The 14,020-nt window shown below is 42.9% G+C and overlaps 1 protein-coding gene across 1 annotated transcript in view; it reads right to left on the bottom strand.

Annotated features, from left to right (window-relative positions):
• LOC112574399 overlaps positions 1 to 14,020 on the bottom strand; it is a 142,468-nt gene that overhangs the window by 9,553 nt on the left and 118,895 nt on the right. Inside the window, 2 exon segments of the mRNA XM_025255453.1 lie at positions 5,874 to 6,891; positions 13,068 to 14,020. Coding sequence (XP_025111238.1) covers positions 5,874 to 6,891; positions 13,068 to 14,020 — 1,971 coding nt within the window.

Raw genomic sequence — 14,020 nt, 5'->3', positions numbered from 1 at the left:
TCTAATCTTTGGCACTCAAACTACTTTCAAGCTCTGTGCAAACAACTCTAAGCGAAAGCTAACAGCACAGCATGTTTATGATGCTTGTGTTTATTTTAAGTATGGGTACAACTATATAGCACTGTTACTACTACAGTCATATGCAGGTAAGGTCAGCAGGGTTTGCTGTGAAGGCAAAATACGATATTAACTATATGATCGTGCATGTCGAGAATAGAAATATATTTCTGATTTATTTCTGTGTTCAGGATCAGTACCTTTAAGGAGAAATGACGGAAGAAGGAGAGAATTTTCGGTTGTAATGGGGCTAAAGATTACTAACTAAAACCATAACGAGACAAGTTTAATAAAACTTTCAAGACTTAAGGGGCGTAATGGCAAAATCCAACAATTTTTTCTTTATTTTTAAAATTTATTTGTATTTCATTTCTTCTAAGCTGCTTATCTCAAAACCGCTTGATCCTCTCTCGTATATCCAAAATTTCTCCCAATCTCTCCAGATCCGGGAAGAAAAACAGAAAGACAGTAAGAACGAAAGAGGAAAAGAAAAACAGAAAAAAACAACATAAAACAAAAAACTGAGAGAATAAGAAGCCAAAAAGTGAACCGATAAAAGATTTTTAATACACCATTTATTTGGTTGAAAACCTGTGAAAGCTGGTCAGCAATGTCACACAAAGACCAGTAGAACGGCGAATATTTTCTGAAGTCGGTTTTTGCTGTACGCAGTCGACCATGACTATCCAGCACGTGACGCACGTCAAATGATGAAGAAAGTTCGTTAACGCCTGTCATATGCAGATACCGAGGTTAGGGCAGCCGGTAAATTCCTTTCCCTCTTGCATCTCTTTCTTTCTTTCTTTCAGTTTGTGCCTCTCTCTTTCTCTCTTTCACACACACACACACAGAGAATACGCTGAAATAGTCAACAAGAAGGGAGTGATAACTGCTCACATCTGCGCAATGGGACTGGCGATAAGGAGGGTTAAAAAGATGGCTTTATAATTTTTTTTGGAAGGGAAGGGGCTCATCATCATCATCATCATCATCACTGCACTGTCGATAGGACATATTTCTTGAAAATGATAACTATCATCACTTTTCACCTTCATAACCCCCGCCCCTTTTTTATTACTTTTAGATCATCTTCATTTATTCATCTGAATTGCAGGTGTACAGGCATGCATATGACTTACAGTTAGTGGAAACGAGACTATGCACGAGTGCGTATTTGTGTGCGTGCGTGTGTGCGCGCACGCGTGCATATCGCGACTATAATAAATTTTTTCGCTCACTTCTACCACGCATGCGCAGAGCATCTTTTAATGTATCCCATCAAAATATAGACTGTTTCCGTTGAAACTGCCCTAGCAAACAGTAGTTTTGAGCTGCATTTGTAAGTGTGTGTGTGTGTGTGCGCGCGCATGCATAGTACAGGTCAGGAGAAGAAGTAGAAGGGAAAATGTAGTCGCCGGTAGGCACAAGTGGATTGTTCTGATTCTAGCCTCAAGTTGACAGCCGTGCACGCGAAAGGTCCGCTGGACAGAACGAGAGAGGATGGATGCGGTGACACGACCTGTTCACAGCCTGGCCAGCAACAAGCACGAGCAGCGCGTTCTCCCAGGACCAGCGCAACTGGCGATCGCATGCTCCGGAACGTGACCCTGCATCGCTTACAGCGTGGGCTGGACTGAGATCGAGAGCGAGGCCTGCAAGACAGATAGTGGGGTTGTGGAGGCCAAAGATGGATGTGTGTGTGTGTGAAGAAGCCATCTTCTGGCATTCATTTGACGATCCAAGAAAAGTGGCATGCGGACTGACGCGGGTGGGACGGGAAGGCAGTGAGCCGAGAGAGGGGCAAAGGGAGATGTATGCTTATGTAATTCAGCCCAGAGTTCATCGAAAAATCCAATTTTCTTTTGCCTTGTCCTACCTCGCTGAACCGTGCTCTCCACGCTGTCCGTCGTGTCCAAAGGGTTTGGCATTCCAAATTGCGAATTCATGGCAACGGAGGCCAGATAGTTGCAAAGCTTCCGGCTCAACTAAATGGAAATCGGATGGGAGGTGGGTTTGTGGGGTGGGTGGGGTTGAACAAGCGGGTAGGGAATCTTGCATGATCGATGATCTGAGCTGAAAAGACAGAGGAGGCGCTGACACCGATAGTGAAGCAGGCTATGAGGGTTGTACAGCTATGCTGAAAGAGGTATAGCTACAAAGCAAGTGACTTGGTTACAAGAGACAATCAAATACAACGTCTGCATGCTTTGGCATACTAACAAGCAGCTTGTTATAAAAATAAATAGAAAGTATGCACTGCTATTTCTGGGGATTTTGTTTTCTAAACCAAACAACACTGTTTATTTAAGTTTGTCAATTCCTATGTTCCCAACAAGAACGCTTCTTTAGTTCTAATACAGCCTGAGTTTCTCTAGGATTCTAATACAACCATCAGTTCCCAATAATCCATACCTTAAAATCTTTATTTTACAAAATGAAACTCAAGAAATATATAAATAGATGTATGTGTTGCACTGAACTGGCTACAGACTTTCGCTCATGCGATAGAGGACTAGTTATATAGATATAACTTTGCACATGTTATATAAAACTAGTTGTAGACTGATCTTTGCTAAGACTAAACTAACTTATAAACTGACCTCTGCACATGCTACATAAACATAGCTACGAACTGGTGGCTAGATATTTCATATAGCTATAACTATTTATGAACGATTAACATATCAGGAAATAGAGAGCATTCGAAACTATAATATAAAGCAACAAAATGGAGATTAACGAAGAAAACTGAGGACAAAAACAAAGATATGTTTGAAACAAGGAAAAACGATAACAAAAAATATTTCCAATGCATGTTAGCCGTTTTCTTGTACAAAGGTGGTATTATTAATGATATTAGACAATTACATGTAGAAGCAGCATCCGTATTACTGTCAGCACAATAGTAGTAATAATAATAGTAATAACTTGTCTGCTAATCATAGGAAATTAAATGAATTTTTATAGTGCTGAAAATTATGTCTTAACACAGGACATGGAAAGAACTGTGTACAAGATATTTTATTACATCCCGATGACCACTTCATAGAAGAGTTCCGGGAAGGGTTCTCTGAGGAAGATTCTAGAAGGTATGTAAGAGTTAACTGATAGACAATGGGTCTGTTTGTGACTGCTTACAAACACCAGACCCAGCCGACTTTTAGCTAGTTATTCCCAGTTATACTCTCATCAAACAGTGCAACTGAAAACAAATACACTGCTGTACATTGTTGATAGCTGCCCACCTAGAGAACTGAGGCAGGGGTCACATACTCAGACTCCAAAAATAGAACGGGTTGTATGGAGGATGCACTATCAACACTCTGCTTTAGCCACAATGTTGCTATGGTTGCCTACTATGAATGGAAATAAAGAGAAAAATAAACCAACGCATAAAAAAACGCGCGCGTGCAGGTCACACCAATGCACGTGCCATGATCGAACACAAGCGCCCCCTGGTGCCTACAACGTCCACTCACCTCGTGTATTACGTCACGTAATTGAGTCAATTGAGCAGAAACTTTTCATCTGGAAGAAAACGTTGCTTAAGTGAGAGAAACATGCAAATCTTAACTTGTGGGATGTTTTACATACGTTTCTTTCCCTTCAATGTGATGCAAACAACACGCTTCTTCAAGAAAATAAACAGGAAAACACACAGAAACACAAGAAACCAAAAATACTCGTACATCTGATTAACTGACAGATTGGGAAAGACAGAAGACACGAACACGACAACAGAAAAGCACTGAAACTAGTTAGAAAAATCTAGAATGCTGCAGAAGCATATCAAATGCTGTAAATGGTCTTCTAAGGCTTTCTTGGGGAGTATTCTAAAACATTTAATACATCTACCATTATTTTTAAAATAAACGGAACTGACAATATATAATAACATAAAATTTAATAATGGTAAGGTGAAGGAGCGAGGAGGAAGAGGGGAAGAAAGTGTGTGTTTGAGAGAGAGCGAATATACTAGGCAGACTGACCTATGACCCCTCCTCCCACCGAGAAGATAACTGCTGTTCTGAATATGGAAGGGTAGCTAGTCATTAAAGCCCTCGACAGGGAGACTGAGCGAGCCTTACAGAGGGAATAATGTATGCAGTAACCTAGTCTCTCAGTGGAAAGAACTGGTTGAAATCAAGACAGACTGTGTTTTGTGAGGGTAAAAGCCGAATACTGATGTGGAGGCATCAACTTGCAAATGGTAATTTATAGGAAGGAGATCGATTGCTGTTCGTGAGAGGGATCCTGCTCACTGGATGTTAGCTGTTGGCGGAAAGACACTCACAACGAGTTAAAGGAAAACATTTGTAATGTAAAGCACCGTGGATTCTAAAAGAAGGGAGGAAACAATATTTTTGAAGGAGGAACTTCAGTCCCACATGGGTGGTTTTCTTGTGTATGCAATCGTGTGATATTATGTTATTAGGTGGCCGGTGAATGAGTGAAATATCCTACAGTCCTACAAATATCCTACACAACTAAAACTGCGGAATGTTGATGTTTGGTAGTTGACAAAAACCTTACTTTTATATCTACTATTTCTTGGAATCTAGGAAAGCCTCTGTCAAGGAATCGTCTACTGCCCACCCTCTCACTTGTTTAACATCAGAAATTGCAGGCAACGAAAGAGCAAATCACTGAGTGATACACAAGTACAACGAATAATGCAGAGAGAACTAAGAATTATAAAACATTTGCTGACTTCGCAATCAGAAAAAAAATGATAAAAGCCTGAAGACCCAGTGCAATGCTGGAATATCTTTCGTCTGTCTTTAATCCGCCCCTGAACACACAAAATCCTGATTACAAACTTTTTTACTTTTTTCTGAGAGCCATGCAAGGGGCAAGAAGGTATCAAGAAAGGGAGAAGCAATGGGCAAACTGATCTCATGTATATATATACTTGGGGAAAGAATCAAATCATTCATCTTCTTTGGTCAAATCCCTAGGTTTGGCTGATGGATCCCCAGAAGCTTATTTAATGGATATACAGCAGGTGTAACGTGTTTATTCATATAACTTTCAAGAAAAAAAAATTGTGAGAATACTTTTTCCAGTGGGGAGGACATCTTGAGATACCTCAGCTTTAGATGGAAAATTCATGGAATTCAGTAGAAAGGATTTATTGCATGTCTGTTTGGGATAATGGGAAGCTCGCAGCTTGTCACATCTTTCCCCAGGTAGAATTGCATCTTTAGTCTTAAAAGACTTCTCTCTCTCTCCTGCTCGCTCGCACTCGTTCTCGCCCTCGTCAGCAAGCGCATGCAAACTGTACGACCGAGGAAAACGAGAGCATAAGCAACTTCTCTCCGACACTGAGCGGATAAGACTCAACAGACCCAGCTTGCTAACAGGATACATTATTATTATTATATTATTATTATTATTATTATTATTATTATTATTATTATTATTATTATTATTATTATTATTATTCTTATTATTATTATTATTATTATTCGCCTCGGAGTAATCAGAACTCTGTGTTTTCTGAGGCAGATCGACACGCAGACAAAAGATACAGCTCTACTCTAGGTCTTCAATGTGCTCCTGTAAACATAAATAATAAAAGAAACAGCACAAAACAATTTTTTTTACAAAGTTACAAGAAGCGGAAGTAAAATCTAAATTGGGGTTTGTAAATGATTGTAAATTCGATCAAATTTTGAAAATATTTTGAAAGTGCAAATACGTTCTTTCTACATGCAACCCATGCAAAACAGCAATCTATTGTCTATGAATTCGAAAGGTACAATGAATGTGGCGAGGAAATTTAAAGAGAGGGCAAGCCAGCCATACAGACTCACCTGATTTAGTGCTAGCGATGAGGTGGTAGCTGGCGAGTTTTCTTCCTGTTCCAGGACTGGAGTGCAGACGACTAGCCAGGGACACAGCCTTGCGAAATTTCAACTTGGGTCTCTGAAAGCCCTGGGCAGTGAGGTTGTCTGTGGAGGAGTAGGTTCGTTCCTTGACCTCAGAGAAGCGCGGGTGCTTCTCGACCGACAGAGATTTGTGTCTCTTGAAGCTGGACTTGCGGGGTTCAATGCTACTCAGCACCTGCAGGCTGGAACTGCTGCTGGTGGTCGCCACGTTGGCCTGTCGTTGTAACTGCTGATGATGCTGTTGCGGTGAAAGCTGAGGATGAGGATGGTGCATGTACGACGACGACGATGGCTGAAAATTCGGCTGATACTGCTGAAGCTGATGATGCTGAAGATGTTGCTGCAGCTTCTGGCGGTCAAGGGTTGGGGAGTAGGTGATGGTACTGGTGGAGGTCGTGCACGGGGACTGCGGGCTGCCTCGTTGCCAGGTGGTGGTCAACCCAGCGTCCAGCTGCTGGACGATCTGGCTGGCAGGTGAGAACTGTTCTTGACCTTGACCTTGCTCGGAATCGCACTCCACGCTTCCTCGACCGCACCTCACTCCGAACCCTATCTCTGGCTGCTCGGGCGGAACACCAAACCCATCACCCGCTCCACCGCCATGGGTCAGTTCCGAGAACAGATGTTCATACGACCCCATGTGGTCAGGTCCGGAGCCCACGCCTGTGGTGACCAGCACCAGTCCTTCTCCTCCCAGCCCGGACGGGTCCCCCAGAGGATTGACGTAGAGGTTGTGTCGAGCCTTGTCGGAGTGCAGGTGAGCCGTGGCGGAAGGGGAACTGTGGGGGTGGGTCTGGCACGAGGTGTACGTGTCGGAGCTGGAGGCGGTGCTGGACTGCCGGGGCAGCTGCTTCAGCTCGATGCAGCTCTTGTCCACGCTGCCCCGTTCCTCCGACCCACCCGTGGACCCCGAACCGGCACTCCGCCAACAAGTGTGGCGAGCCTGTTGACGCACAATGGCAGACATAACGCTGAGAAACCACAGACAACCACGATCGGTGGAAACTGCAGCGCTTGGCAACAAAAACATGGATGACATGCTGGCCGCAGGGACTTGGGAAGGGGGTAGATGTACAGGGAAGGCAATTTAAGGGAGAGAGGATGTGGTAAGATTAAAGAAAAACAATTTTGCTAAAACAAAAAAGAGCATCGTAAAGGACATGTTTCACGAAAACAGATAGTAACTAACGACTTAAAGAACCTGGTCTATGAGGCAGTCTCAATGGAAGCTTCTAGGCTTCGCAATCCAGTTCTAAGCGGCGAGATCGCTTGTCCCAAATATGTATTATTGTGGTAAGAATACCGCTGCAATCTTGTTTGGGAGAGAGTATTAGAGGAATAAAAGTGAAAGATAACGGAGAACAGACTCCTTGACAGGAGGAGAGAATTCTCCCATCTTCTACTGTCGGACTACGTCTATGCAGACCCCTTCTGTTGTCATAGCAACCAGAACTATTCTCTGAACGTGGATCGTGAATTTTAATGAGTCGCGCCGGCATGCGTGCTGTAGTCTCCGGGGACATCACTACTCAACGTGGCAGTTACCTCCCTTCATCATCAGACAATCCTTGCCACTCTCTACCCTCCAACCTCTCAGCATTTCAACCGACTTTAATTTTTATTGCAACATAGACCTTGGCAACCGAGGAGAAGCGGTGTCTAGAATTGTTTAGAGCTCTGTACTAAAGAAAGTGAGAGTACGAAATAAAACTCGAACCCCATATAGAGTTCAACAAGGTTCCATTAATATCTCTCCAGTAGCTAAATATTACAGGTTAGGGTGGAGATAATGAAAGACGATGGATTAGTGGGACAAATTAAATACACAGTTCAGTTGGACATGTTCCCTCTGTAAGAGCATGCCGGATCTTACAATGTGTATGTTGTGTACTTTCATCGATTTATACTGGAGGATTGAATGTTGACAATCTGGACTGTCGTGAAAAGTGATGTGTACTTCAAAGGTACAGTGAGTACACATTGTGCCAGTGGTATTGAAAACCATTGGCACCACCCGAATAAAAAGTGTTCTCACTTGACAAATGCACATTCGTTTGAGGTAAACTTCAGTAAATCGTAATCTCTGGACTTAAGGGTCTTTACATGGAGCTGAATTTCATCTGATGTAAGCCACAATTCTAGAACAATTAAGACATCATCCACAGTAATAAACTTTTACAACTGTAAAGTTTATTTTATGTATTTTATGTTAGAACTGGTCAAATTCAAGCCAAGCTCATGATGTCTCTTTAACCACTTTCTAATTTTTACTGGTTCCCAGTGCAAATTGTAAATGATTGACATATAAAACAGCCTGCAGAAACGGCCTAACAGCTTCTTTGGTTCATTTGAGTCTTTCAATAGCGACTCTAAAGATAGCATTTATATTTTAAAGGCCTTAATGATTTCCTTTTAATCGTCTAAAAGAATATTTTTGCCTCGTTACATTAGACAACAAAATCAATTTTAATACAACAAAATTAGCAATGTTTAAAACCCCAATTAGTACTGCTTAAATACAATTGAAAATTTTTCCTGAACAACATTAAAATCTTAAATTTCATTTCTTATCAAATACTTGAGTGTGTCTAAAGGTCTGAAGAAGTCAAAAGTTGAAAATAATGTTAACCGTTTCAAAGCTACCGTCTCACTCATGAGTGCACGTGCATCTGACGGTAGTTTACCTGCGTGATAACGGAAATACAATGAAAACATAAATATTGGCATGTTCATGCTGCTGTTGAAGGAGCTACTAAGATTAAAATGACTAAGATCCCAGAAAAATGTCATCGGACCCGCCAACCGATCTCTACACATTCCTCAGAATTTCTGTTAGTTTCTCAGATATGTTTTATTTTAGTCTTAAGACGAGGCTGCTTATCATGCAACATAAATATTATTGTGGAATAAATTCTTGAACAAGAAATCGAACCAGAAGGGTTTGTCCTCAATATAAACAAACAAAAAATTACTCGGCAAGAAAGTCAAACTCATTTTCATGGCAATACATGTGTTGCGCAACCCGTGTGTTCAATTCTTCCATACTCGTATTTCCAGTCTCTTCATATGAAATTTTTTTCAGAATCAGGATACATGGATTTCAACTTTGCTGAGAACAAACCGCAGTTGTATTACCGTCTGTTGGTACCGAGAAAGAAGGTATTCAACACCAGAAGATCTGGTAGTGCGCGTGTGATCGATACAAACCAACAAGCGCATGTCGGAAACACTTGCAATACTTGTTATGCCAGCTTTCACTACAGCACTTTGCCCACACCATCCACGTCCACACACTCTGTAACCAGTTCTGGATTAATTTGCCTGCTCCCCACTAGCTCCTGACACAATGTTTATAGTAGTCTGCTGAATTCTTGCCCTTGTAATATTCGACTTTTCTTGCAAGTTTCTAGCTGACCACACTCACTCACCACACTTGGCAAGTGTATAACTTACCATCCCCACTTACCGCATCTTGCAAGTGTCTGACATAGCCTCCCCACCAAACTGCCCAATTAAACCCTCTGTCGATCATGCTATAAATACACAGTTCTCCGTCACCATGGAGATGACCCCCAAATGGCTGTGTGTCCCTGGTGAAAACCCAATATCCAGTTAATGCCTTATGCAAAGTATTTTCCTGCCAGGATTTTGTTTTTTCTAAGAGATTTTTTTCCTTAATGCCTCCAGGCAACTTCTTTATTGTTGAATTTGTCCATTTCTTTTCTTATTCCAATCTTCTTCACTTTCTCTTCACTTTTCTCTCTCTCTCGCTTGCTCCCTTGCTCTCAGCGACCGTAAGAAATTTGGCAAGTGAAGTGTGAAAATTAAAGGTGGAAGATTAATCCCTTTTTCTAGTGTACTTCGTTTTGTCGGGCATTCATTATAACATGCTCACAGAGGGGAGTGGGTTGGGGGGCAAATCAATAACAGAAGTCAAAGCCAGCATTAAACTCAGATCGAGACATACTTGGTCATACAAGGGGCCAGGTGCAGACTTGCACAGACAAGTAACGATCACTAAATTTAAGAAAATACAGACAAATTACAATATCTTCCCGCACACACTAAGACACTGGAATAGTCTGGTCATCTCTGTCCAGACTCTCTACGAGAAGAACACCAGAGTCCACATGAACAATGATTGCAAGAGCAAGGTCCACGATGACAGCCTATATGGTCCCCAGGGGCCGTTACTTGCTACTATCAAGGGAGACAAGCTGAAAGGATTAACCAGGTAATGTAACTCTCCCTGTCTATCCTCTGTTCCGCCTATCCTGCGATTTTTGAGGATTGCCTGTTAGGGGTCATATAATTTTTTTTGAAAGATAAATACTCTATGCCGTATGTTTTCAAACCTCTTCTTCCTTTTTCTTCACCCTTGAACTAGGTAATAAAACTAATATATAACGACATGACAGAAGTACTCAGCTACAGGAAGACCATCCTACTTAAAAAAAAACCGGGAAAACCAACCGATCAATACCCCGGATGGAAAATCCCAAAAGACAGAATAGCAGCATTTTTTCTATTTATGAACGAGATAAGAGCTTTTATTGACTCGTGCACAAAGCCTCCAGTTAATCATCCTACAATAATAAGTCTCTATGTAGCTACCTACCTACCTTGATTAGCGGTTACTGGCGGAAATACTAAGGCAATTTTCCTCTGCATTCCTCCCTACACTCATTCCACTCTTACCCATATCTCCTTCCCCAGAAATCCTGCTCAAAACTTGGTAAAGAGAAAGGCGTGTACAGCAACTTTTACAGTTTTCCTTCTGATTCCATTTCTCTTTCAGTCGATCCAGAGTCATCAAAAATCACTTTTTGCTGACAAAGCGGGGTGCAAGTGGCACTCTCCTGTACAAACCATCCAATGTCAAATAAAAGATGAATCTGTCTCCTCATTTGTAATGTCTTTTATGTTCAAAAAGGAAACTATCTCTCCAGCTCTCAAACTTTACTGTGGAGAAGACAGCAAGTGAGAAAAGGCATGTCCTCTTGGATTAGCACCAGCTGCCTTTCTACAAAATGGCGAGTGCTTTTTTGATATCGCGGTAAATAAATAGACATGAGTGCATGAATTGGAAATGTGGTCTTTTTCACACACCTCGTCATTCGCACGAGCAGGAAGCCAATGGCGAGGAAGGTGATGGTGAGGCAAGATTCCTGCCACTTGGTTCCAAGATCTCGGTGACGAAAAAAGAGGGGAGAGCAGTGAAAAGGGCATTAATGACAAGATAAGTGAGCCAGGAGCAATTATGCACCACGAGGTTGACGCAGGCTCGCAAAATCCCTGATCCTGCCTATGTCCATAAAAAATGTGGGTGCTACTCGAGGACTGACTAGCTCGGCCACTGGATCTCTTCCATCGATCCTCTGCACTCTTCGTCGGAAGGACATCAAAGCAGTGGTGTTAAACACGGTCACGTGACTCTCTCTCTCTCTTGAGATGTCAAGATGTGGGAACCTAACCCCCTCCCCAACCTCAACACCAACTTTATCTCTCCATTTGTGGCGTCTTTCAATGTCTCGCTGAGAAAATCGTGATGGAAGTAGCGATCGTTACTAGTTTCCACACCAACTACCCTGCTGCTGGATTTTTTTTCTTCCTCCCGGGAAGCGTGAACGGTGCTATTTAAAGACAAATGTTCTTTCCACTACCCACCTCCCATCCCATCCACCCACCTCCTCCTCTCCAGCCATCCTACTCTTCGGTTTTACATCGAAAGTTTGTGCAGACTTTGGGCTGATGGCATGCATACCTAACATGATCGATCCTTGCCTCTTGGCAGAAATACATATATGTTATTACAGAGCTGAGCAAAATAATAAAAATGGAGATTTATATAGCGCTTTACCCAACCATCAAAGGTAGGCTGGAAGAGCTTTATAATAATGATAACAGTAATGGCTATTTATAAACACTTTACCCGACCATAAAAACGGCTCAAGCTGCTTTAAAAAAAATAGGAAAAATATTTTTAGAGCTCGACATTCTGAGGCCACATGCACATAAATCGGATCCATCTCTCGTGAACGGACGCACAGACGAACACAGCAAATTGCATGCAGCAGCCGGAAGGAAGCTTTGGTTAGGGGTTGTTTTATTTACAGTGCTTTGGGTTTGTAGAGGAGGAATAAATGTGTGTGTGTGTGTGTACAAACGGCTGTGTGATTTCAACTGATGTCTAATGCATTGTGGGAAGGACTCTAAAGCTTGTTACTGAATACTTTTCACAAAGCGATACCATGCTTGTGAAAAGACAATAAAATGGAGGCCAGTGGACAAAGATATAGTTCATTCTGCGATTTCAGTTTAAATGTCAACAAGTAGAAAGAGAAAAAGGATGAGAGATCTCTTTCTGCCCTTTGCCCTCCATTACTGGCACAAGCTGGCGCCAGAAGTTGGACCACCTCATCATGAGCAAGATATTGAATATCCATCCACTTAGAAGTTGGGACAAAAATTTCCGATCCAATCACACTAGCTAGAGATTACTAGTCCACAATCAAACTCTCACATTTACTTTCAGTTCGTCCACATTCTTTTGGAGTCCATCTCCCAAAACCTCACTTGCCTATTTCGCAGAAAGGTTTAGCTTACAGCTCGGAATTCTTAACCAAAGATGAAAAGTTTTGGAGTCTTTAGAGATAAAGGTGTTTGCCTGCTATCGCTTACCGATTAAAGTATCGCAAGACTTATATTTTTAAATTTTCTTTGTCCACAAGGAATGAAAATTCTTATTTCTTCTTAATGTATCCGCTTTGCTGACACCTATATCTACCTCAAATGAATCCTTTATGCATCCACAGAGCATAGAAAATGTCAATTTTTGCCCTCATTACATGTTAAAGGTCAATACATGGTAAGATTTGTTAGTTAGTAAACAGTGCTTCAATGTCTAAGAATAAATCTCACAACCAAAATAAATGATGAAAAGGATTAAATGGGAAATCAGTTTGAACAGTTCGGGAATATTCTTACTCACCTTGGGGTTCTTCTCCTCGGAAGGGTTTAAGCAGACATCTGGACTGGCGACGATTATACTGAAAGATGAATAAAATAAAACCAAATGCGATGCAAAAATATTTGCAAGCAGCCATCACAAGTACGTACCTGAGGTTGAGAGTTCAGCAACGGCTGAGATGAGGTCATCCTCTTCAGCGAGTCCTCGTCGGCGTCCAGCAGGTTGTTGATGCTGCTGTTGGCGAGACCCCCGCAGTCGCCGTCGTTGCCAACGTTCAAGATATGCGAAGTGCAGGCAGCAGGTGCCAGGGTCGTTTGGTTCAGCCGCAGGGCGCACGAGGACGGGGCGAGGGCTTTGGCGTGCTCGCTGGAATTGGATGACGACGTGTTGCCGCTGTGGATGCAGTCGTCTTCGTGAAGGTGATGGTGCTGCTGGTGGTGATGGTCGTCAACGTCGGCTGTCGTACCCGTCCCGCTCCCGCCCCCGCCCCCGCCGCCAGCAGGGTGGTGAGGGTCCCGAGGTTTGTGGGAAGGGGAGTGCACCTCCATCAGGTCGACGCTGCGCGCGAAGGCGTCGCGGAGGTTAATGGAGTGGAAGGACACGATGCTGCCCGTTCGCTTGGCCTTCTCCAGCGCCTCCCGCCGCTTGAAGGCTTTCTCGCGCCGCATCTGGTCCTTGTAGAACTCGGCGAAGTTGTTGACTATGATGGGAATCGGCAGCGCGATAACCAGCACGCCGCATATACAACACACACTACCCACAATCTTGCCCAGAACTGTCTTGGGATAAATATCGCCGTACCCTACTGTCGTCATGGTGATGGCCGCCCACCAGAATGTCTCTGGGATGCTCTTGTATTTCGTCTCTGGCTCGTCCTTCTCCGCAAAGTAGGCCAAGCTAGAGAAGAGCAAGATGGAAATGGCCAGAAACATAAGTAACAGCCCTAGCTCTTTGTAGCTCCGCTGCAGCGTGTACCCCAGAGACTGGAGACCCGTGGAGTGCCGTGCCAGTTTCAGGATTCTCAGGATTCGCATGATCCTGAAGATCTGCACTACCCTCCGAACGTTCTGGAACTGTTCCGTGGTGCTCTTATTGGTCTCGT

This window comes from Pomacea canaliculata, linkage group LG10 (assembly GCF_003073045.1).
Source record: "Pomacea canaliculata isolate SZHN2017 linkage group LG10, ASM307304v1, whole genome shotgun sequence".
Taxonomy (NCBI): Eukaryota; Metazoa; Mollusca; class Gastropoda; order Architaenioglossa; family Ampullariidae; genus Pomacea; species Pomacea canaliculata.
The sequence above is the reverse complement of the archived record's forward strand: the minus strand, read 5'-3'. Positions and strand labels throughout refer to the sequence as shown.